The sequence below is a fragment of the Thalassophryne amazonica genome, chromosome 14 (genome assembly GCF_902500255.1).
Source record: "Thalassophryne amazonica chromosome 14, fThaAma1.1, whole genome shotgun sequence".
NCBI classification, from domain to species: domain Eukaryota; kingdom Metazoa; phylum Chordata; class Actinopteri; order Batrachoidiformes; family Batrachoididae; genus Thalassophryne; species Thalassophryne amazonica.
Window position 1 is genome coordinate 76,485,685 of NC_047116.1, and position 23,317 is coordinate 76,509,001.

Sequence of the window (23,317 nt, forward strand, 5' to 3'; positions counted from 1 at the left end):
TAGGTAGAGCCCCCCCAAGTCCAAAAAACATTTTTCTATTGTTTTGTTTTGTTTTTTGCCACTAAAACAGCCAGGACAACCTGTACCAATACAAAAAAGGCTACAAAAACAAGGAATTAGGGAATAATACATATGATATTGAGGTGGAATATATGTAAAGGTTTTTGGATGTGTATTGGACAGGAATCGTTTTCTGAGTGGCACAAATATAATTTGTGTGGCATCTTATTGCATGTAAATAGCCACAAAAAAACACCTGAAGCAGTTCCTGCATTTTAATATGAATTGTTGTATATAACTTTGTTTATGTTATATTTTTACATATATTTTTGAAATTTACAATTTATATTTACATTCTAAGTTATGAAAATGTTTGTTAAACATATTTCAGGTTTTCACAGTAAAAATAACTTTTTTCTGATTCGAATTTTAGGTGGTGACTGAAAATGGAATCTTCGTGTTGAAATAACCAACAGAGTGTAGTCTGGATGAAAGAACTGGAAAAGGACATCAGAAACGCTGTGCGACCAAAGAATTAAGGCAAACGTTGAAGATTGGGTTTATAATACAGTACGAGGTCTGTTAGAAAAGTATCAGCTCTTTGGCCAGGGAAAAAAAACTGGCATACCTGGAGTGCTGGAAACCTAATCACCCTCAAAGTAGTCTCCTTGGGACTCCACACACTTCTCCCAGCGGTGCCGCCATTGTTGGAACCATTCCAAGAAAGCCTCTTTCGAAATGGAGTTTAGCTCGGCTGTCGTTGCAGCCATAATGTCCTCTCTTGTCTGAAATTGTGTTCCTTTCAATGGTCTCTTGAGTTTGGGGATCAGCCAGAAGTTGCAAGGGGCCATATCAGGAGAGTAAGGAGCCTGCTGAACCACAGGAGTCTGGTTTTTCGTCAAAAAAGTCTGAATCAAGTGCGAGGAATGTACTGGAGCACTGTCGTGATGGAGGCGCCAATTTCCTGTTGACCACAACTCCGGTCTCTTGCGCCGCACAGCATCACATAGGCGACGGAGGACATCCCTGTAGTACTCCTTGGTGATTGTTTGACCCTGTGGTGCGTACTCGTGGTGTACCACACTGCGGGAGTCAAAGAAAACAGTCAGCATCACTTTGATGTTGCTGCGCACTTGGCGGGCCTTCTTTGGTCTTGGTGACGTGGAATGCTTCCACTGTGACGACTGGGATTTGGTTTCTGGGTCGTACCCGTACACCAGGACTCGTCACCAGTGATTATGGTGTTCATGAAGTCGGGGTCACTGCTTGTGGAGTCCAGCATGTCCTGTGAGACTTCATCACGAAGTTGCTTTTGCTCCAGTTTCTGGCAAAACTTGATGCAGTAGCGCTGCTCCAGTCGTTCTGTCATTTTCCTTGCAATGAAAAACTGCTGAGAGCACTACACACCACCTCACGCAAATGCTGCTTGCCAGCAACTGACGCTATCTACAGGCGGGAAAAAATTCACGCATGCGCACGAAGGTTCAAGGTCGGCTCATGCGAGTGCTCTTGATTCAGATCCATCAAGTTTTCACAAAAAAAAAAAAAAAAATTAAAAATAAGGTCTGATACTTTTCTAACAGACCTCGTAGTTGCATGTATTAGCATATACGGCAAAGACAAACAGTGCACACAAAAAGTATTCACAGAGCTTCACTTTTCAAATAATTTTTTCCACTCAAATTTGTACATACAGTACCCCATAAGAACAATGTCAAAAAAGTTTTTTTTTTTAGATTTTTCAAATTTATTAAAAAAATAAAATAAAATAACTAAGAAATCACATGTACATAAGTATTCACAGTCGTTAACATGAGGCTCAAAACTGAGCTCAGGTGTATCCTGTTCTTGAGAAGTTTCTACAGCTTAATTGGAGTCCATCTGGGATAAATTCAGTTAGTTGGACATGATTTGGAAAGGCACACACCTGTCTATATACAACCCCAATTCCAATGAAGTTGGGACGTTGTGTGAAATGTAAATAAAAACAGAATACAATGATTTGCAAATCCTCTTCAACCTATAGTCAATTGAATACACCACAAAGACAAGATATTTAATGTTCATACTGATAGACGTTTTTGTTTTTGTGCAAATATTTGCTCATTTTGAAATGGATGCCTGCAACACATTTCAAAAAAGCTGGGACAGTAGCAACAAAAGACTTATATGTATACCTGTATACTTGATAAATGCTCAAAGAACACCTGTTTGGAACATTTCACAGGTGAACAGGTTAATTGGAAACAGGTGAGTGTCATAATTGGGTATAAAAGGAGCATCCCCAAAAGGCTCAGCCATTCACAAGCAAAGATGGGGGCGAGGATCGTGTGAAAAAATAGTCCAACAGTTTAAGAACAACGTTTCTCAATGTTCAACTGCAAGGAATTTAGGGATTCCATTATCTACAGTCCATAATATAATCAGGAAATTCAGAGAATCTGGAGAACTTTCCACACGTAAGCGACAAGGCCAAAAACCAGCATTGAATGCCTGTGACCTTTGATTCCTCAGGTGGCACTGCATTAAAAACTGACATCATTGTGTAAAGGATCTTACCACGTGGGCTCAGGAACACTTCACTTTTAAACCACTGTCAGTTAACCCTCTGGGGCTGACGCTGTCGTATACGACGGCTGAGACCAAGCTTTACTAAATTATAAATAACTTGTTAATAATATGAGACAGAAACTTACTGTTTTTTCTGCAGAAAAGTTAACTCTGCGGACTTTCGTCCACCATCTTTGTACTCCTCATAGAAGCTATGTGATGACGTGCGCAATATGAGTCTCCAATCAGAATTGGTTCACCGTCACATGGTTTTCCAAAATCCAATTGTAGGGCAGATTTACCTCACATGATATACCAAAGATCGTTTTTAAGAGTGATGTGTTACTAGTGGGCCAGTTTCAATAGCCATCTGGCTGTTGGCTGCAATGCGCCCTGTGCCATTACGCACAGCGATCAGTGAAAGTGAGCAGACGGAGCACCTCTCACACAATTTCACATGCTCAAACACAGTGTGTGTGAGTTTCAAAGATGCTCCACTCCTCATTACCTGTGAATGTTATTGAATAAGCCTGTGGCAAGCTCTCTCGCTCCGGCATTAAGCACTGTTTACCATATCAACAGAGCGGGGGGGGGGGGGGGCGCTCCTCAGAGTCTAATGAGCCAAAGTGGGCCAAAGTGTGAAAGCTGCTTTCAGAGCAGGACAGAACACTCCAAAACACAGAAGTAGAAGTTTGTGATGTAACCTTTGTCTAATAGCAGACAGAAATTGCTTTGAGATGAAGACAAGCAAAACGCATAGACCATTTTGTATATATTGTTCAAAATGTGCATTTGTGTTTATTGTTTGAACGTTTTTGTTGTAGTTTTTCACACAAGAGCCAAAATTACTTTTAGAAACTATCAAAACAGTTGTTTATTATAGTTTGCTGTATTTTTTTAATAAATGTGCGTGGAAAATTATTTCCGCTTTACTTTTTCCTTTCTTATTTCTGATTGTAAACCTTTATTACACTTATAAAACAGAACTATAGCATATATATATTTTGAAAGTACAGGTTGTCCTGAACAAAAGAGACATAAAACTTGATTGTGGGATGCAGGGAGAGCTGTAAACAGCAATAATAAAACATTTATGCCAGGCGAGTGAACTGGCCAAAAAAATGCCCTGGGACCACAGAGGGTTAACACAGTTAATCACTACATCTACAAGTGCAAGTTAAAACTCTACCATGCAAAGTAAAAGCCATACATCAATAACATCCAGAAACACCTCCGCCTTCTCTGGGCCTGAGCTCATTTGAAATGGACAGACGCAAAGTGGAAAAGTGTGCTGTGGTCTGATGAGTCCACATTTCAAATTGTTTTTGGAAATCATGGACGTCGTGTCCTCCAGACAAAAGAGGAAAAAGACAATCCAGATTGTTACCAGTGCAAAGTTCAAAAGCCAGCATCTGTGATGGTATGGGGGTGTGTTCATGCCCATGGCATCTTACACATATGTGATGGCACCATCAATGCTGAAAGGTACATCCAGGTTTTGCAGCAACACATGCTGCCATCCAAGCAACATCTTTTTCAGGGACATCCCTGCTTATTTCTGCAAGACAATGCCAAGCCACATTCTGCACGTGTTACAACAGCATGACTTCATCGTAATAGTGTGGGTACGAGACTGGCCTGCCTGCAGTCCAGACCTGTCGCCCATTGAGAATGTGTGGTGCATTATGAAGCACAAAATACGACAACGGAGACCCTGGACTGTTAACAACTCGTACATCAAGCAAGTCGTACATCAAGCAAGAATGGGAAAGAATTCCACCTATAAAGCTTCAACAATTAGTGTCCTCAGTGCCCAAACGCTTATTGAGTGTTGTTAGAAGGAAAGGTGATGTAACACAGTGATAAACATACCACTGTCCCAGCTTTTTTGAAACGTGTTGCAGGCATCCATTTCAAAATGAGCAAATATTTGCACAAAAACAATAAAGTTTATCAGTTTGAACATTAAATATCTTGTGTTTCTGGTGTATTCAATTGAATATAGGTTGAAGAGGAACTGCAAATCATTGTATTCTGTTTTTATTTACATTTTACACAACGTCTCAACTTCAATGGAACTGGGGTTGTATAAGGTCCCACAGTTGACAGTGCATGTCAAAGCACAAACCAAGCATGAAGTCAAAGAAACTGTATGTTAATCTCTGAGATAGGATTGTCTCGAGGGACAAATCTGGGGAAGGGTACAGAAACATTTGTGCTGCTTTGAAGATCCCAATGAGCACAACGGGCTCCATCATCCGCAAATGAAAAAAATTTGGATCCCCCAGGACTCGTCCTAGAGCTGGCCGACCATCTAAAATGAGTGATTGGTGGAAAAGGCCCTTAATCAGAGAGGTGACCAAGAACTCAATGATCACTATGCTAGAGCTCTATCATTCCTCTGCTGAGAGAGTAGAGCCTTCCAGAAAGACAACCATCTCTGCAGCAATCTACCAATCAGGCCTGCATGAAAATTCAGTCAGGCTTATCTTCTATTATACATCCCAAATCTAAGGGGGAACCCTCCCAGTGCCTACTCAGACACACCTAAATATCTTTATATAAGGTAGAGCCACTTAGGTGCCTGGCCTTGAGAGCCAGGGGTGGTAGGTTAAAAAGCTCTTTTATCCCATGGGAACTGTCCCTACCCACCTAAGCAGCTCATGGATATGGACAGCATGCATTCACAAGTTATATTGTACACAATCAGGGCAGTAAACAACAAATCCTAGATGTTCATACAGGAGAAGGTTGTAGTCTACATCTTCCTAGTCTGTCATGATAGAGTGGCCAGATGGAAGCCACTCCTTAGTAAAAGGCACATGGCAGCCCGCCATGAGTTTGACACCTGAAGGACTCTCAGACCATGAGAAATAAAGTTGTCATGTCTGATGATGCAAACTGGTGTGAATGCCAGGTGTCATGTTTGGAGAAAAACAGGCACCATCCCTACAGTGAAGCATGGTGGTGGCAGCATCATGCTGTGGGGATGTTTTTCAGTGGCAAGAACTGGAGACTAGTCAAGATTGAGAGAAAGATGAATGCAGCAATGTACAAAGACATCCTGGATGAAAACCTGCTCCAGAGCGCTCTTGACCTCAGACTGGGGCAACGGTTCATCTTTCAGCACAACAATGACACTACGTACACAGCCAAATCAAAGTAGTGGCTTCAGGACAACTCTGTGAATGTCCTTGAGTGGCCCAGCCAGAACCCAGACCTAAATTTGATTGAACATCTCTGGAGAGATCTGAAAATGGCCGACGCACCAACGCTCCCCATCCACCCTGATAGAGCTTGAGAAGTGATGCAAAGAGGAATGGGAAAAACTGCCCCAAGATAGGTGCACCAAGCACATACATCATATTCAACATGACTTGAGGCTGTAATTGCTGCCAAAGGTGCTTCAACAAAGTATTGAGCATGTGATTTCTTTTTTTTATTATTATTAATTTGCAAAAATTAAAAAAAATGGTTTTTTTTCATGCTGTCATTATGGGGCGTTGTGAGTAGAATTTGAGGGAAAACATGAATTTACTCCATTTTGGAATAAGGCGGTAACATAACAAAATGTGAAAAAAGTGAAGCATTGTGAATACTTTCTGGACGTACTGTAGGCAGTGAAGGAAGTTCATGTCGTGACATGATAAGAGGAGACAATTAATATTTCTATAACAAGTGATAAGAATGGAATTATAATGGAACAGGAGAAAACCAAAGTGATTAAGCAGACAGACAGAAGAAGACAAAAAGGAGAAGTGGCTGAAAGGGAAGAAGGCGCAGGACTGGTCTGTATAAAGACACAAATGAGAAACAGTGAAACGGAATCAGTTGAATAACTGGGGCTCGAGCATACATCACAGCCTTCTTTAAATGGATTTGATCATTTTCACAAAACATAACATAACATAAATCAAGCTGCAGTAGATTCTACAAGAGTAAAAGCTGTCAGACTGTTCTTGCACTAAAGCGATTATCAACAATTTATTTGTGATTGCAACTGGTTGCCACTGGGTGACACTTAATTTAAACTTGAATCAGAGATTGAGCATTTATAATGTGTTTTCCAGTGCTGATCCCATATCTGCAGGGGAGGTGGTTTGAAGCCAAGACGTTGCATTTGACAAGCGGCTGAAAGAAATTGCTCACATCACTCGTATCATTTTATTGTGTTCAGAGAAGTGATTACAAAGTCTTTCTGGTCACAAGAGAAAAATGTTTTCACAGAGCAAAACAAGGTGTTTATTACAGCTCAAAAAAGGTAAAAAAAAAAAGTTAATGCCCTACCAAAATGCTGTGATTAGCTCTGATCAGTGTTGCCACAGTTACTTCAGTTACATTCAGCAGCTGCCGACAACTTGTTGGCAGCTGCTGAATGTAACTAATAAAGTAACTAGTAATGTAACTTAGGTACAATGAAAACTGAGTAATCAGTAAACTAACTTAGTTTTTCAAGGAGTAATCAGTAATCGGATTACTTTTTCAAAGTAACTGTGGCATCACTGGCTCTGATACTGACCCTGCTGATCATTTTAGGAATAAGGAAGTCCAGTATAATACTCACCTTCTCTGCATCCTGTTCAAAGAGGCGGAGCTGGAAGCACTGATCCAGTTTCAGCTTCCTGACGTGCCACATCTGGTGGAGGTGCTGCCGAGTGGAATGAAGCTTGTCCAGCAGACTGGCAACCTGGCACAAAACAACAATTAAAAACATGATGTTTTCTTCCCATATAGTATGTCGCTAATACAGCTGCACTTTAATCATTTTCTATTTTTCTCAGTTACTGTACAGACTTATAGGAGACTGGACTGCTGCTGCTCCTATCTTGGAGGTTGTAGGCCATCGCTACACCTACTGTCACAGCCCACTTTCAATATTTAAACTCCCTCTGCTCTATCTTGTCTCCAGGAAATAAAAGATGACAGCTAATGTTCATTTTTTGATCTCAAAGCCAAAATTTCCAGGCATCAAGCATGGCCTCTGTGCCACTAATGCCAGCGTCAGTGAGTGAGTATCCAACTTGCTTCAGATACGATAACTTCAAAACAAAGAACATCAGCACATTGGCATGCAAGACATGACGTGAATAACATTTGATCAATACAGGTATTGGGCAACATATTCAAATATAGACTGATTGATTTTAAAAGCAACTACTATGAATGCTGCCAGTTACGGAAGTACAAGTTGCTGCCTACCAGTCTTGACCTAGAGTTGGAAACATTGGATTGTGTATCATGATACCTGGTTATGGCAGGTGCAACAGGTCAATATTTCAGAACAAAATATCATGTGATACAGACAAAAGGTCAATGACAAAAATAGTTTTGATGCTGCCTTTGGGAAACAGGTGGGAAACTGTGGTCCAAACAAACAAACACCACCATTCAAACCAGATCAGCTGGCAACTACAAATGTTTATATTATTTAACCACCCTAAATTAGCAGGAGTCAAAAAAACATGGTCTGCACAGCCAACAGACCTGGACCCAGGTCTGTTGGCTGTGTAGATATATAATATATATACTCAACAAAAATATAAATGCAACACTTTTGGTTTTGCTCCCATTTTGTATGAGATGAACTCAAAGATCTAAAACTTTTTCCACATACACAATATCACCATTTCCCTCAAATATTGTTCACAAACCAGTCTAAATCTGTGATAGTGAGCACTTCTCCTTTGCTGAGATAATCCATCCCACCTCACAGGTGTGCCATACCAAGATGCTGATTAGACACCATGATTAGTGCACAGGTGTGCCTTAGACTGCCCACAATAAAAGGCCACTCTGAAAGGTGCAGTTTTGTTTTATTGGGGGAGGGGGATAATAGTCAGTATCTGGTGTGACCACCATTTGCCTCATGCAGTGCAACACATCTCCTTCGCATAGAGTTGATCAGGTTGTCAATTGTGGCCTGTGGAATGTTGGTCCACTCCTCTTCAATGGCTCTGCGAAGTTGCTGGATATTGGCAGGAACTGGTACACGCTGTCATATACGCCGGTCCAGAGCATCCCAAACATGCTCAATGGGTGACATGTCCGGTGAGTATGCCGGCCATGCAAGAACTGGGACATTTTCAGCTTCCAAGAATTGTGTACAGATCCTTGCAACATGGGGCCGTGCATTATCCTGCTGCAACATGAGGTGATGTTCTTGGATGTATGGCACAACAATGGGCCTCAGGATCTCGTCACGGTATCTCTGTGCATTCAAAATGCCATCAATAAAATGCACGTGTTCTTCGTCCATAACAGACGCCTGCCCATACCATAACCCCACCGCCACCATGGGCCACTCGATCCACAACACTGACATCAGAAAACCGCTCACCCACACGACGCCACACACGCTGTCTGCCATCTGCCCTGAACAGTGTGAACCGGGATTCATCCGTGAAGAGAACACCTCTCCAACGTGCCAAACGCCAGCCAGCGAATGTGAGCATTTGCCCACTCAAGTCGGTTATGACGACGAACTGAAGTCAGGTCGAGACCCCGATGAGGACGATGAGCATGCAGATGAGCTTCCCTGAGACGCTTTCTGACAGTTTGTGCAGAAATTCTTTGGTTATGCAAACCAATTGTTTCAGCAGCTATCCGAGTGGCTGGTCTCAGACGATCTTGGAGGTCAACATGCTGGATGTGGAGGTCCTGGGCTGGTGTGGTTACACGTGGTCTGCGGTTGTGAGGCTGGTTGGATGTACTGCCAAATTCTCTGAAACGCCTTTGGAGACGGCTTATGGTAGAGAAATGAACATTCAATACACGAGCAACAGCTCTGGTTGACATTCCTGCTGTCAGCATGCCAACTGCATGCTCCCTCAAATCTTGCGACATCTGTGGCATTGTGCTGTGTGATAAAACTGCACCTTTCAGAGTGGCCTTTTATTGTGGGCAGTCTAAGGCACACCTGTGCACTAATCATGGTGTCTAATCAGCATCTTGATATGGCACACCTGTGAGGTGGGATGGATTATCTCAGCAAAGGAGAAGTGCTCACTATCACAGATTTAGACTTGTTTGTGAACAATATTTGAGGGAAATGGTGATATTGTGTATGTGGAAAAAGTTTTAGATCTTTGAGTTCATCTCATACAAAATGGGAGCAAAACCAAAAGTGTTGCGTTTATATTTTTGTTGAGTGTATAATATATAATCTGCAATGTATCCGCAAAGCAACTCAAAGCCCTCTCAAGGAGCTCCCAACTTAGCCTAAAATTTCCTGGCTAGAAATCTTAGCCTAATAGTGATCAAGAGGTGTCTGAGAGCAAGACTGAGCAAGGAGGGGAGAGAAACTCCTGTCTATGTGAGGACGAGAGGTTTTCCCTGTTGCTAGGTTTGACGCAGTGCTCTAAGAGTTGTGATTGGTTGTCATAAAATAGGAAGGACAAAAAAAAAATGTGCTCTGCGTGTGGACCTCCCACACAGACTCCATCAGGAAAAAGGCACAGCAGAGGATGTACTTCCTCACACAGGAAGTTCAACCTGCCCCAGGAACTGCTCATCATCTTCTACAAATCCATCACCCAGTCTGTCCTGTGCATCTCCATCTGTTTGGTTTCCCTCTGCCTCCAAACATGACAGGCACAGACTTCAATGAACTATCAGATCTGCAAAAAAAACAATAAATCATCGGAGCCAGCCTGCTCTCCGTCCAGGACTTATACCAGTCCATGACCAGGAAGTGAGTAAGTAGTGGTGGGCACAGCTAAACAAAAAGTTAGCTTCGATAGCTAATTAATCCGATAACAGAAAAATGATCTTTTATGACGATAAACCGATAAACTGCTAAAAAAAAACGATCTTTATTACAGATAACAGATAACTGAAAACCAATAACTTTTATTCAGACGCGGCCACATCACATTACACTGTCGGCTTCTGATAAACCAGTTTCACTTTCAATTTTCGCTGCTGGGTAAATTCAAGGATCACAAACACATAAGAATGCGCAAAAATGAATGAATAAAAAACAAAACCCCAAACACTGTCATCATCTTTCAAAAGCAGTAAAACACAGTATTAGAAGTCACAGTTTATCTCAGTATTAGATACACCATCATTTATGACCTAAAAAGCTGCTGCTTTTTTCACACGCTTTGAACCCTGCGGCTTAAACAACCAAAATACATCCATTAATGCATTGATTGGCAGAGAAAAATACATGTAGTAAATATAAATTCTTACCTGTTAATTTCAGTGGGATTCATCTGAAAAAATAATCCACATAAAACGTCCTCTTTTTTTTAATCCAAGTGTCTAAACGTGAAGAAAAGTCCCTCTGTACACACAGCTGCACTGTGAGTGCTCCTCTTCCCCACTGAGTCTTGGCAATTTAAAAAAAATGTTAAATTTAGTCCATTTTGTTCTTGTGTCAAGCAGGCGACTCACTGTAACGTCCAAAGTGAACCTGAATTACACTACCCACAATGCTCCCTGCGTTGACCGGCCAATCACGTTTTGTGCTTAATGATGACATCATCAGCAAGCGACAGGCAGCCAGTCTGCTACAAACACACAACAGATGGACTAAAATGTTTGATTTTAGGGTTTACAACTGTTTTTGACCGTTAAACTTGTTCACTTTACCAGCAAAAAAATGTTATTGGACTGAAAGTTATCGGAACTAAATTCACCTGAAGATAATTGGTCCAATGATGGTTTTAAAACTTATCTGATAAGCTAATGCACTAGCAAAAACATTAGCTTTGATAATTAGCAGAATCAGAATCACCTTTATTGTCACTGCACAGCAATCAGCACAAAGAAATTTGCTTTTGCATCCTCAAAAACAATGCCCACCCTCACACATAACTTACCCACACACATACTTCAATCAATATTAAAACATCAGGAGATTGGGGAGGGGGAAAGGCAAGCTCAGAGACAAACATAACTCATATTGCACTAATCCCACATTGTCACTGTCCCATATTGCACGTATCCCATACTGTTATCAGATTAGCTGAACTGTGCCCACAACTGTGAGTTGGTAACATCTCTGGAGACCCCTCACACCCTGGACACACACTGTTTAAACCCCTCCCTTCTGGTTGACGTTACAGAGCTCTGTGTGCTTCAAAACAACGAGACACAGGAACAGTTTCTTTCCACATTCACACATTTTTTTTCTCATTACACATTTTATTTTCTATTACTTGACATTTTATTACTGTGAATTATTCTGTGTTTAGTGTATATTTATACATATCATACAGAAAGAGTGCAGCACAAACTGAAGTCAAATTCCTTGTATTCTGTGGATAATTCGCAAATAAAAACTATTCTGATTTAAAAATCAATGATCATATAAGCTTAACTGCATTAAAACGTGTAATCGTGAAAATAATTTAATGTCATGATGATGAATCTCAGCAAAACTAAATTATTTGTTACACAGCTTGAAAATGTTTGAATGTACCTTATTTGCATGACGATTATCAATATATTGAAAGTGTGCATGTTTGCGTGCATGCATGGTTTATTTAGTAAGTTCAAGTAAGTATATAATATAATTGTGAATACGTTACACGTACATGCATGACACAAGAAAGTGAAAACACTTATTTCCATTGTGGTCCATTTAAAAATCAAATGACAAAATAGATTGTAAGAATAAAATAAAATATCAATATTAATAACACAGGTAATAACAATTAAAAATAATGATAATATTAAAAGTGTGCATATGATAGCAAGAACCTAAACAATTTACAAATACATTAAGACAGTAAATTAACATAAAAACATAACATAATTAACAGGAAATAAAAGGGTTGAGTTTGTCTTGTAAAAACTGTTGGTCTCCCGCTCTCTCCCGCTCTGTGCTGCCGAGCGGGAGAGAAAGAGACTGAATAAGCTGATCAGGAAGTCCAGCTCTGTCCTGGGCTGTCCTCTGGATTCTCTAGAGGAGGTCGCTGAGAGGAGGGTGTTAGCCAAGTTCAAATCCATCATGGACAACTCCTCTCACCCCCTGCACCAGACTGTAGCGGAGCTGAGCAGCTCCTTCAGTGACAGACTGAGGCACCCTCAGTGCAAGAAGGAACGATACCGCAGGTCATTCCTCTCTGCTGCTGTCAGACTGTACAATAACACTGTGAAATAACCACATGCAATAATATGTCCACAAATCACATGCAATATTAATATGTCCACAAATGATGTGCAATAACAACTCGTTTACAAATCCCTCCACTAATGTCACCTTATCACATCTAAATTCCACTTCACATATTGTAAATAAGATGCTCCTCTTTTTTTCAATTCCAATCATGTTTATATTTGCATATGTACTTATATATGTACGCGTATATATATATATATATATATATATACACACACACACACATATTCTATTTCTACCTCATTTTCTTATTTTATTGTATTGCTACAAGTATTATTATTATTGCTTATCCTTGCACACGCTGTTTGATGCACATTTTCCTCTACTCGCACCCATCTTGGGTGTTTTTTAAGAGCTGACGTAACATGTGAATTTCTCCACTATGACATCAATAATGTCTTATCTTAAAAACATTCTAGACTCACACACCATTCCATCTTATTATAGAAACTTTGCATAATTTATTACCACCCTTGAAAAATGTCTACTACCTATTTTATAAACACTACCTAATGTAGAGCCTGCGGATCCCCACAGGCAACACGCTAGTTGATTATCTTATTGTTATGTTTAATCCCCATGCTAGTAATTGTGCACAAGCGGAGTGTGAGAAGTGCTGGTACGTGCTGAAATCCAAAGTGAGAGCAGAGATTATGGCATACAAGCAAAGTTCATCTCAAACAGGTGTGCTTCGTCTTTGGCTGCTGACATCGCTTACTTTGACATTAATAATTGTATCAATGTTATAGAGTTTAGAATAGAATACAATGCTCTTTATTGTCATTATACAAAATGTACAATGACACTGGAGAGAGCTTCTCCTTTGACAGTACATACAGATAAAGTAAAAAAACAAAAGGTACAAGTAGTTATAAGAGTAAAATCCTACAGGACAGTGCAATGAAAATCTCTATGTACAAATATAAGAATATTTACATAACGGCTGAGTGGATCCTTGTCATTTGATTGGTGCTTTGTATGTCACATGACATGGATTAATTTGTCCTGTTTGTGTTGCATTGCATTTAGAGTGCAGTTTGGTTCCATTTAGAGTGCAAATTTGGTTCCATACGTTTGGTGCTAATTCTTGTCTCTCACACACACACACACACACACACACACACACACACACACACACACACACACACACACACACACACACACACACACACACACACACACACAATCCACTCCGATGTAAACCGTCTGGATGCATGAAGAGCTGTTCAGAATAAAAGCTGACGTGATTTTTGGCTGGACTGAGGAACTATACAAAGTCTTTTTTTTTCTTTTTATCTTTTTTATGGAAGTCCAAAGTCAGCAGACAGCATCACTGGACTACACGTAATAATTTGGACTTATGTACTTATACATATATACTTACCTCATGAAATATCCGTACCATTGAACTCAATAAATGAACAAATGGGGCAATAAATCATTCATTATTTGTATAATACATACATATGTATATATATGTGTGTGTATATACAACCCCTGGCAAAAATTATGGAATCGCCGGCCTTGGAGGATGTTCATTCAGTTGTTTAATTTTGTAGAAAAAAAGCAGATCACAGACATGACAAAAAACTAAAGTCATTTCAAATGGCAACTTTCTGGCTTTAAGAAACACTATAAGAAATCAGGAAAAAAAAATTGTGTCAGTCAGTAACGGGTACTTTTTTAGACCAAGCAGAGGGAAAAAAATATGGAATCACTCAATTCTGAGAAAAAAATTATGAAATCATGAAAAACAAAAGAACGCTCCAACACATCACTAGTATTTTGTTGCACCACCTCTGGCTTTTATAACAGCTTGCAGTCTCTGAGGCATGGACTTAATGAGTGACAAACAGTACTCTTCATCAATCTGGCTTCAACTTTCTGTGATTGCTGTTGCCAGATCAGCTTTGCAGGTTGGAGCCTTGTCATGGACCATTTTCTTCAACTTCCACCAAAGATTTTCAATTGGATTAAGATCCGGACTATTTGCAGGCCATGACATTGACCCTATGTGTCTTTTTGCCAAGGAATGTTTTCACAGTTTTTGCTCTATGGCAATATGCATTATCATCTTGAAAAATGATTTCATCATCCCTAAACATCCTTTCAATTGATGGGATAAGAAAAGTGTCCAAAATATCAACGTAAACTTGTGCATTTATTGATGATGTAATGACAGCCATCTCCCCAGTGCCTTTACCTGACATGCAGCCCCATATCATCAATGACTGGAAATTTACATGTTCTCTTCAGGCAGTCATCTTTATAAATCTCATTGGAACGGCACCAAACAAAAGTTCCAGCATCATCACCTTGCCCAATGCAGATTCGAAATTCATCACTGAATATGACTTTCATCCAGTCGTCCACAGTCCATGATTGCTTTTCCTTAGCCCACTGTAACCTTGTTTTTTTCTGTTTAGGTGTTAATGATGGCTTTCGTTTAGCTTTTCTGTATGTAAATCCCATTTCCTTTAGGTGGTTTCTTACAGTTCGGTCACAGACGTTGACTCCAGTTTCATCCCATTCGTTCCTCATTTGTTTTGTTGTGCATTTTCGATTTTTGAGACATACTGCTTTAAGTTTTCTGTCTTGACGCTTTGATGTCTTCCTTGGTCTACCAGTATGTTTGCCTTTAACAACCTTCCCATGTTGTTTGTATTTGGTCCAGAGTTTAGACACAGCTGATTGTGAACAACCAACATCTTTTGCAACATTGTGTGATGATTTACCCTCTTTTAAGAGTTTGATAATCCTCTCCTTTGTTTCAACTGACATCTCTCGTGTTGGAGCCATGATTCATGTCAGTTCACTTGGTGCAACAGCTCTCCAAGGTGTGATCACTCCTTTTTAGATGCAGACTAACGAGAAGATCTGATTTGATGCAGGTGTTAGTTTTGGGGATGAAAATTTACAGGGTGATTCCATAATTTATTCCTCAGAATTGAGTGAGTCCATATTTTTTTTTACCTCTGCTTGGTCTAAAAAAGTAACCGTTACTGACTGCCACAATTTTTTTTCCTGATTTCTTACAGTGTTTCTTAAAGCCAGAAAGTTGCCATTTGAAATGATTTTAGTTTTGTGTCATGTCTGTGATCTGCTTTTTTTCTACAAAATTAAACCACTGAATGAACATCATCCGAGGCCAGTGATTCCATAATTATTGCCAGAACACACATTTCTATTAAGGGTGTTTTTAATTCACTAATTTCTATTTTAAATTCTAGCACATATATATGTATGAAAGTGAGAGCAGTGGGTCAACATCCAATCATTGTTAAGTATTTTTTCTAAATTTCCTTCAGATGCTGTGATAAAATTTTGAGGCTATATCACCCACCCCTACTTATAGATGAAAAGCAGCTACACATTAGACTTTCTATTTATTTTAAATATTACGTGTTTTCTCTTCTTTTCCATTCTTTTTCACACAATACAGAATTTCCAGTATTTCAGAAAAACAATGTTTCAAACTGACTTTCCACAAAACATGGTTATATTATTTGTCTGTTTTTAGGAAGACATTAATGTTGGATTGAGCCCTGTTGGGACTATGAAACATTTTACCACTACCAGCTGAAACATCTTTAATGTGCTGCTTTTTTTTTTTTTTTACTTTACTCAATAGTAAAATGACCTTGATATATCACAACAGATAACAGAAACATGCTAAATTGAAATACTACATTCTCTGACAACAACCTGTATATTCTCATTGGAAGTATATGTTCTGTGACAGAAAGTGTGTTACTGTTTTGGCCTGTTTGAACCAACCCACTGCGCATTTCCAAGTACCGCAGCCAGACAGGAAACAGGCAGAGAGCGTGCTGCAGCCATGGAAGCAAGTAAATGATGCATATCAGACATAACTTCTGCCTGACCTAAAAAGCCTCTGCATGCTTCAACAATCCTATGTTGGCCAGAGGAGTAACAAAACGGGAGTTAATATTGCAGAAGCATTGGAAATATGGAGACGGCTTTCAGCCCAGAAGGATTTTAAGACACTGAGTTGGCTAATTTTCTCATGAACAGGTCAGCAATGACCTTCAGCTAAAGTTAGCTAAACAACTAATTTAACACAGCTACTAGCCATCAAGGTAACACATGGTAACATTAACTACTGTCACACCAGATGGACCACTGGTGTCACACGGGAGCACCTGAGAAGAAATGACCCATTTTAAATATGTGGTGTCTGTCCTACAGAGAGTCTCTTAAACAACAATACGTTTCCATTATTGTCCCATCTTTACACATTTGCATCAGGAAGGGCATCCAGTGTAAAACGTGCCAATTCAACACGTCTCTTTCCATGACAAAAACTCCTGTAACAGTGGAATGTGCCGTTCATTTCTAAACTGGACGCTGTCTTGCGGAACTGCGGAAGACGTCGACATCAGCACTTTTTCGGCACACTGAGACAGACGTGCAGAGGAATTCCGCGCGTCGCGACGGAGCCGCATGGCGTAAAGCAACGCCATGATGAAGCCTCACAGGACATGTTGGGGCATGTCTAGCTCATGCACAATTTCTCGGATATTCACACGACTGAAAAGCAACCGGAAGCCGTCTGAAAGCCACCTGAAAGCCGTCCTGAGAGACCAACACGGAGGTGGTTTTGTCCCGCGCCATGAGCGGCACGGTGGCGCATTCATCCGCTTCTTTTTCCATGAAAAAAACTCCTGTAACAGTGGAATGTGCCGAAAAAGTGCTGATGTCCACGCCTTCTGCCTTTTTGTGAAAGTCAGACGACGTCCCGGATAAACAAAGCCTTCACGTTGGAAATGATCTGGTTGTTTCAGTGGGGTTTGAGCCTGTCGATCAGCGCTCGGAGCGCGCCGCGCTCTCAGACACTGTGGGCAGTCTTTAAACCGGCTGGAGCACTCCTTAATCTGTGTAATCCCCATAAAATCGTCCCTGAAAGCCATATTAATTTTCCGAATGGTGTCCACCTGGAGGTCTCTCACAGTTTCAGGAAAAAATTGATGCAGCAAAGCTCCAAATCATTCCGCCATTTCCTTAACGACGAGAGGGGTGGACCAGTGCTCACTCAAAGCCTGCTCACAGGCGAATGACGCAACCAACAGGCGTGAAAAAACTCACGCATGCGCACGAAGGTTCAAGCTTGGCTGATGCAATCATACGTGATTCAAATCCATATGGTTTTTGAAAAAAATAAAAAGGTCCAATACTTTTCTAACAGACCTCGTAGACAAACAAACACATTCACACCCGAACGGACACCTACGGACAACTTTAAAGTTTCCAATCCACCTAAACTGCATGTCATTGGATATTGGAGGAAGCTGGAGCACCTGGAGAAAACCTGCGCAAATACAGGGAGAACACAAACGCCACACAGAAAGGCCACAGATGGGAATCATAACCCATGACCTTCTCGCTGTGAGGCAACAGTGCTAACCACTAAGCTGCCGTGCTGCCAAAATATAAACATGAAAAAAAACTTATTTTTTCATGCTGAAAATACTCTTCAATTTAAGTTGTACAAACTGACCCTATAAAGCATTTTTTTTAGAGATACCACATAATGTACAGCATCAAAACAGAGACCAGAGAAAAATGTATGTTCGACAACCAAATCTAAACTCTCTTCCCAGATTGTTGGGATCATGGCAACTAGCTACCTTTTCATCTTAAGAAAATTTATGATACCTTAGGCACAAGACTCTGGAAATCAGCAGAACCAGAAATGCAGTTCCTTCCTGAAAAACCGTCACTGGATCGGATACACTGCAGCAACCTCTGGCCTTCCTGGTCCAGCTCCTCCACTGGAGCCTTCACCACCTACAGGATGAACAGGAGCAAATGGGAGGGGAAGATAAAGTGCAATTATTCCTGTTTTGTAGAAATACTCTCAACACTACTGGCATTGGACCACTTTCCTGGAGGAATACAAGAGCTTGCAATACTGCAAAGAAAATGCCTGAAAATCATGAATGAGGCCTGTGAATTAACAACATGCTGTAAATCCTGAGTAGAACAATACAAACAGCTTGAGCAATCCATGTGTCTGTGGTCATTTAAATTAGAGTAACTTAAATTATAAGACTATCAAAATTATTATATGGTGTGGGATTTTGCCAACTTCTGACTGGCCCATTCACCACTTTCTGAGCTGTACCACATGCCGAGTTGACCGCTGGTGGAGCCGAGTAGAATGCGCGTGCGAAACGAGTACACCTCGTGTGCAGCGTAGCGCTAGCTAATTGAACGACGCCTTCTATCGATAACGACCAATTAGATAACGCAATACAACACCTACTTTGGCTGTCAGTTTGTTGACAAGATGGCAGAAGACAGGTTTGAATCTGTTAGCGACGCTGACAAATTTTACACGAAAAACATGCGAAGAACACCCGCAGAAATACACAGTCAGCAGCCAACCTGTTTCGCAAGTATGTCACAGAAAAGGGACATGCGCCCAACTTTGAAACTTAGACAGATGCTTGATGGAGTACTCGGTCAATTCTACGCAGAAGCTAGGCAGGCGAATGGCGAACTTTATAAGAAAACAACCCTGATGACTCTTCGTCACAGAGTTAACAGGCATCTCCAGTCGATCGATGGGATGTCAGTTGGTGCAGTATGACAGTAATAATAAAGAGTTGAAACTTGAGATTGATTTTCAGTTTTAGTATGTTTGACAAACTCCCAATTTTCTTGTTTACCATATAATAAAGCAGTTATAGACTTTTGATGAGGTGTACCTGTGATTATGTGAACCTGGTCAGTATGGGGTTCACCTCGCCGTGGTGAACCCCATCCTGACCAGGTGCACATATTCACAGGTACACCTCATCAAAAGTCTATAATTGTATATTATTTCAGTTCATGAAAAGTACCTCAGGTGATTAGTGTTATCTCAAATACTCTTGTACAGTGTATACAGTGTAAGTAGTAATCATTCCAAGGTATGTGTTGATTAAGAGTATTTGTTGTCATTCACAATATTCCTTCCACTAATTTAAATATGCAATGTGATTATAATTAAATAAGACTAATTTACACAGCTGTACTCTTTCCCACTTCAAAACTGGGTTAATGTACATTTCAATCAATCAATCAATTTTTTTATATAGCGCCAAATCACAACAAACAGTTGCCCCAAGGCGCTTTATATTGTAAGGCAAGGCCATACAATAATTATGTAAAACCCCAACGGTCAAAACGACCCCCTGTGAGCAAGCACTTGGCTACAGTGGGAAGGAAAAACTCCCTTTTAACAGGAAGAAACCTCCAGCAGAACCAGGCTCAGGGAGGGGCAGTCTTCTGCTGGGACTGGTTGGGGCTGAGGGAGAGAACCAGGAAAAAGACATGCTGTGGAGGGGAGCAGAGATCGATCACTAATGATTAAATGCAGAGTGGTGCATACAGAGCAAAAAGAGAAAGAAACAGTGCATCATGGGAACCCCCCAGCAGTCTACGTCTATAGCAGCATAACTAAGGGATGGTTCAGGGTCACCTGATCCAGCCCTAACTATAAGCTTTAGCAAAAAGGAAAGTTTTAAGCCTAATCTTAAAAGTAGAGAGGGTGTCTGTCTCCCTGATCTGAATTGAGAGCTGGTTCCACAGGAGAGGAGCCTGAAAGCTGAAGGCTCTGCCTCCCATTCTACTCTTACAAACCCTAGGAACTACAAGTAAGCCTGCAGTCTGAGAGCGAAGCACTCTATTGGGGTGATATGGTACTACGAGGTCCCTAAGATAAGATGGGACCTGATTATTCAAAACCTTATAAGTAAGAAGAAGAATTTTAAATTCTATTCTAGAATTAACAGGAAGCCAATGAAGAGAGGCCAATATGGGTGAGATATGCTCTCTCCTTCTAGTCCCCGTCAGTACTCTAGCTGCAGCATTTTGAATTAACTGAAGGCTTTTTAGGGAACTTTTAGGACAACCTGATAATAATGAATTACAATAGTCCAGCCTAGAGGAAATAAATGCATGAATTAGTTTTTCAGCATCACTCTGAGACAAGACCTTTCTGATTTTAGAGATATTGCGTAAATGCAAAAAAGCAGTCCTACATATTTGTTTAATATGCGCTTGAATGACATATCCTGATCAAAAATGACTCCAAGATTTCTCACAGTATTACTAGAGGTCAGGGTAATGCCATCCAGAGTAAGGATCTGGTTAGACACCATGTTTCTAAGATTTGTGGGGCCAAGTACAATAACTTCAGTTTTATCTGAGTTTAAAAGCAGGAAATTAGAGGTCATCCATGTCTTTATGTCTGTAAGACAATCCTGCAGTTTAGCTAATTGGTGTGTGTCCTCTGGCTTCATGGATAGATAAAGCTGGGTATCATCTGCGTAACAATGAAAATTTAAGCAATACCGTCTAATAATACTGCCTAAGGGAAGCATGTATAAAGTGAATAAAATTGGTCCTAGCACAGAACCTTGTGGAACTCCATAATTAACTTTAGTCTGTGAAGAAGATTCCCCATTTACATGAACAAATTGTAATCTATTAGACAAATATGATTCAAACCACCGCAGCGCAGTGCCTTTAATACCTATGGCATGCTCTAATCTCTGTAATAAAATTTTATGGTCAACAGTATCAAAAGCAGCACTGAGGTCTAACAGAACAAGCACAGAGATGAGTCCACTGTCCAAGGCCATAAGAAGATCATTTGTAACCTTCACTAATGCTGTTTCTGTACTATGATGAATTCTAAAACCTGACTGAAACTCTTCAAATAGACCATTCCTCTGCAGATGATCAGTTAGCTGTTTTACAACTACCCTTTCAAGAATTTTTGAGAGAAAAGGAAGGTTGGAGATTGGCCTATAATTAGCTAAGATAGCTGGGTGAAGTGATGGCTTTTTAAGTAATGGTTTAATTACTGCCACCTTAAAAGCCTGTGGTACATAGCCAACTAACAAAGATAGATTGATCATATTTAAGATCGAAGCATTAAATAATGGTAGGGCTTCCTTGAGCAGCCTGGTAGGAATGGGGTCTAATAAACATGTTGATGGTTTGGATGAAGTACCTAATGAAAATAACTCAGACAGAACAATCGGAGAGAAAGAGTCTAACCAAATACCGGCATCACTGAAAGCAGCCAAAGATAACGATACGTCTTTGGGATGGTTATGAGTAATTTTTTCTCTAATAGTTAAAATTCTGTTAGCAAAGACAGTCATGAAGTCATTACTAGTTAAAGTTAATGGAATACTCAGCTCAATAGAGCTCTGACTCTTTGTCAGCCTGGCTACAGTGCTGAAAAGAAACCTGGGGTTGTTCTTATTTTCTTCAATTAGTGATGAGTAGAAAGATGTCCTAGCTTACGGAGGGCTTTTTATAGAGCAACAGACTCTTTTTCCAGGCTAAGTGAAGATCTTCTAAATTAGTGAGACGCCATTTCCTCTCCAACTTACGGGTTATCTGCTTTAAGCTACGAGTTTGTGAGTTATACCACGGAGTCAGACACTTCTGATTTAAAGCTCTCTTTTTCAGAGGAGCTACAGCATCCAAAGTTGTCTTCAATGAGGATGTAAAACTACTGACGAGATACTCTATCTCCCTTACAGAGTTTAGGTAGCTACTCTGCACTGTGTTGGTATGGCATTAGAGAACATAAAGAAGGAATCATATCCTTAAACCTAGTTACAGCGCTTTCTGAAAGACTTCTAGTGTAATGAAACTTATTCCCCACTGCTGGGTAGTCCATCAGAGTAAATGTAAATGTTATTAAGAAATTATCAGACAGAAGGGAGTTTTCAGGGAATACTGTTAAGTCTTCTATTTCCATACCATAAGTCAGAACAAGATCTAAGATATGATTAAAGTGGTGGGTGGACTCATTTACTTTTGAGCAAAGCCAATAGAGTCTAATAATAGATTAAATGCAGTGTTGAGGCTGTCATTCTCAGCATCTGTGTGGATGTTAAAATCGCCCACTATAATTATCTTATCTGAGCTAAGCACTAAGTCAGACAAAAGGTCTGAAAATTCACAGAGAAACTCACAGTAACGACCAGGTGGACGATAGATAATAACAAATAAAACTGGTTTTTGGGACTTCCAATTTGGATGGACAAGACTAAGAGACAAGCTTTCAAATGAATTAAAGCTCTGTCTGGGTTTTTGATTAATTAATAAGCTGGAATGGAAGATTGCTGCTAATCCTCCGCCCCGGCCCGTGCTACGAGCATTCTGACAGTTAGTGTGACTCGGGGGTGTTGACTCATTTAAACTAACATATTCATCCTGCTGTAACCAGGTTTCTGTTAGGCAGAATAAATCAATATGTTGATCAATTATTATATCATTTACCAACAGGGACTTAGAAGAGAGAGACCTAATGTTTAATAGACCACATTTAACTGTTTTAGTCTGTGGTGCAGTTGAAGGTGCTATATTATTTTTTCTTTTTGAATTTTTATGCTTAAAGAGATTTTTGCTGGTTATTGGTAGTCTGGGAGCAGGCACCATCTCTACGGGGATGGGGTAATGAGGGGATGGCAGGGGGAGAGAAGCTGCAGAGAGGTGTGTAAGACTACAACTCTGCTTCCTGGTCCCAACCCTGGATAGTCACGGTTTGGAGGATTTAAGAAAATTGGCCAGATTTCTAGAAATGAGAGCTGCTCCATCCAAAGTGGG

At 40.3% G+C, this 23,317-nt stretch overlaps 1 protein-coding gene across 2 annotated transcripts in view; it reads right to left on the minus strand.

Moving 5' to 3' along the window:
- The window catches only part of kalrna (kalirin RhoGEF kinase a), a 609,141-nt gene that overhangs the window by 454,369 nt on the left and 131,455 nt on the right, over positions 1-23,317 (minus strand). For both annotated transcript variants that reach the window (XM_034186645.1, XM_034186644.1), the window contains exons 7-8: positions 18,356-18,487; positions 7,115-7,237 (exon numbers count right to left, since the gene is read on the minus strand). In XM_034186645.1, the coding sequence (XP_034042536.1) occupies positions 7,115-7,237; positions 18,356-18,487 (255 nt within the window). The remainder of the gene's footprint in view (positions 1-7,114; positions 7,238-18,355; positions 18,488-23,317) is intronic.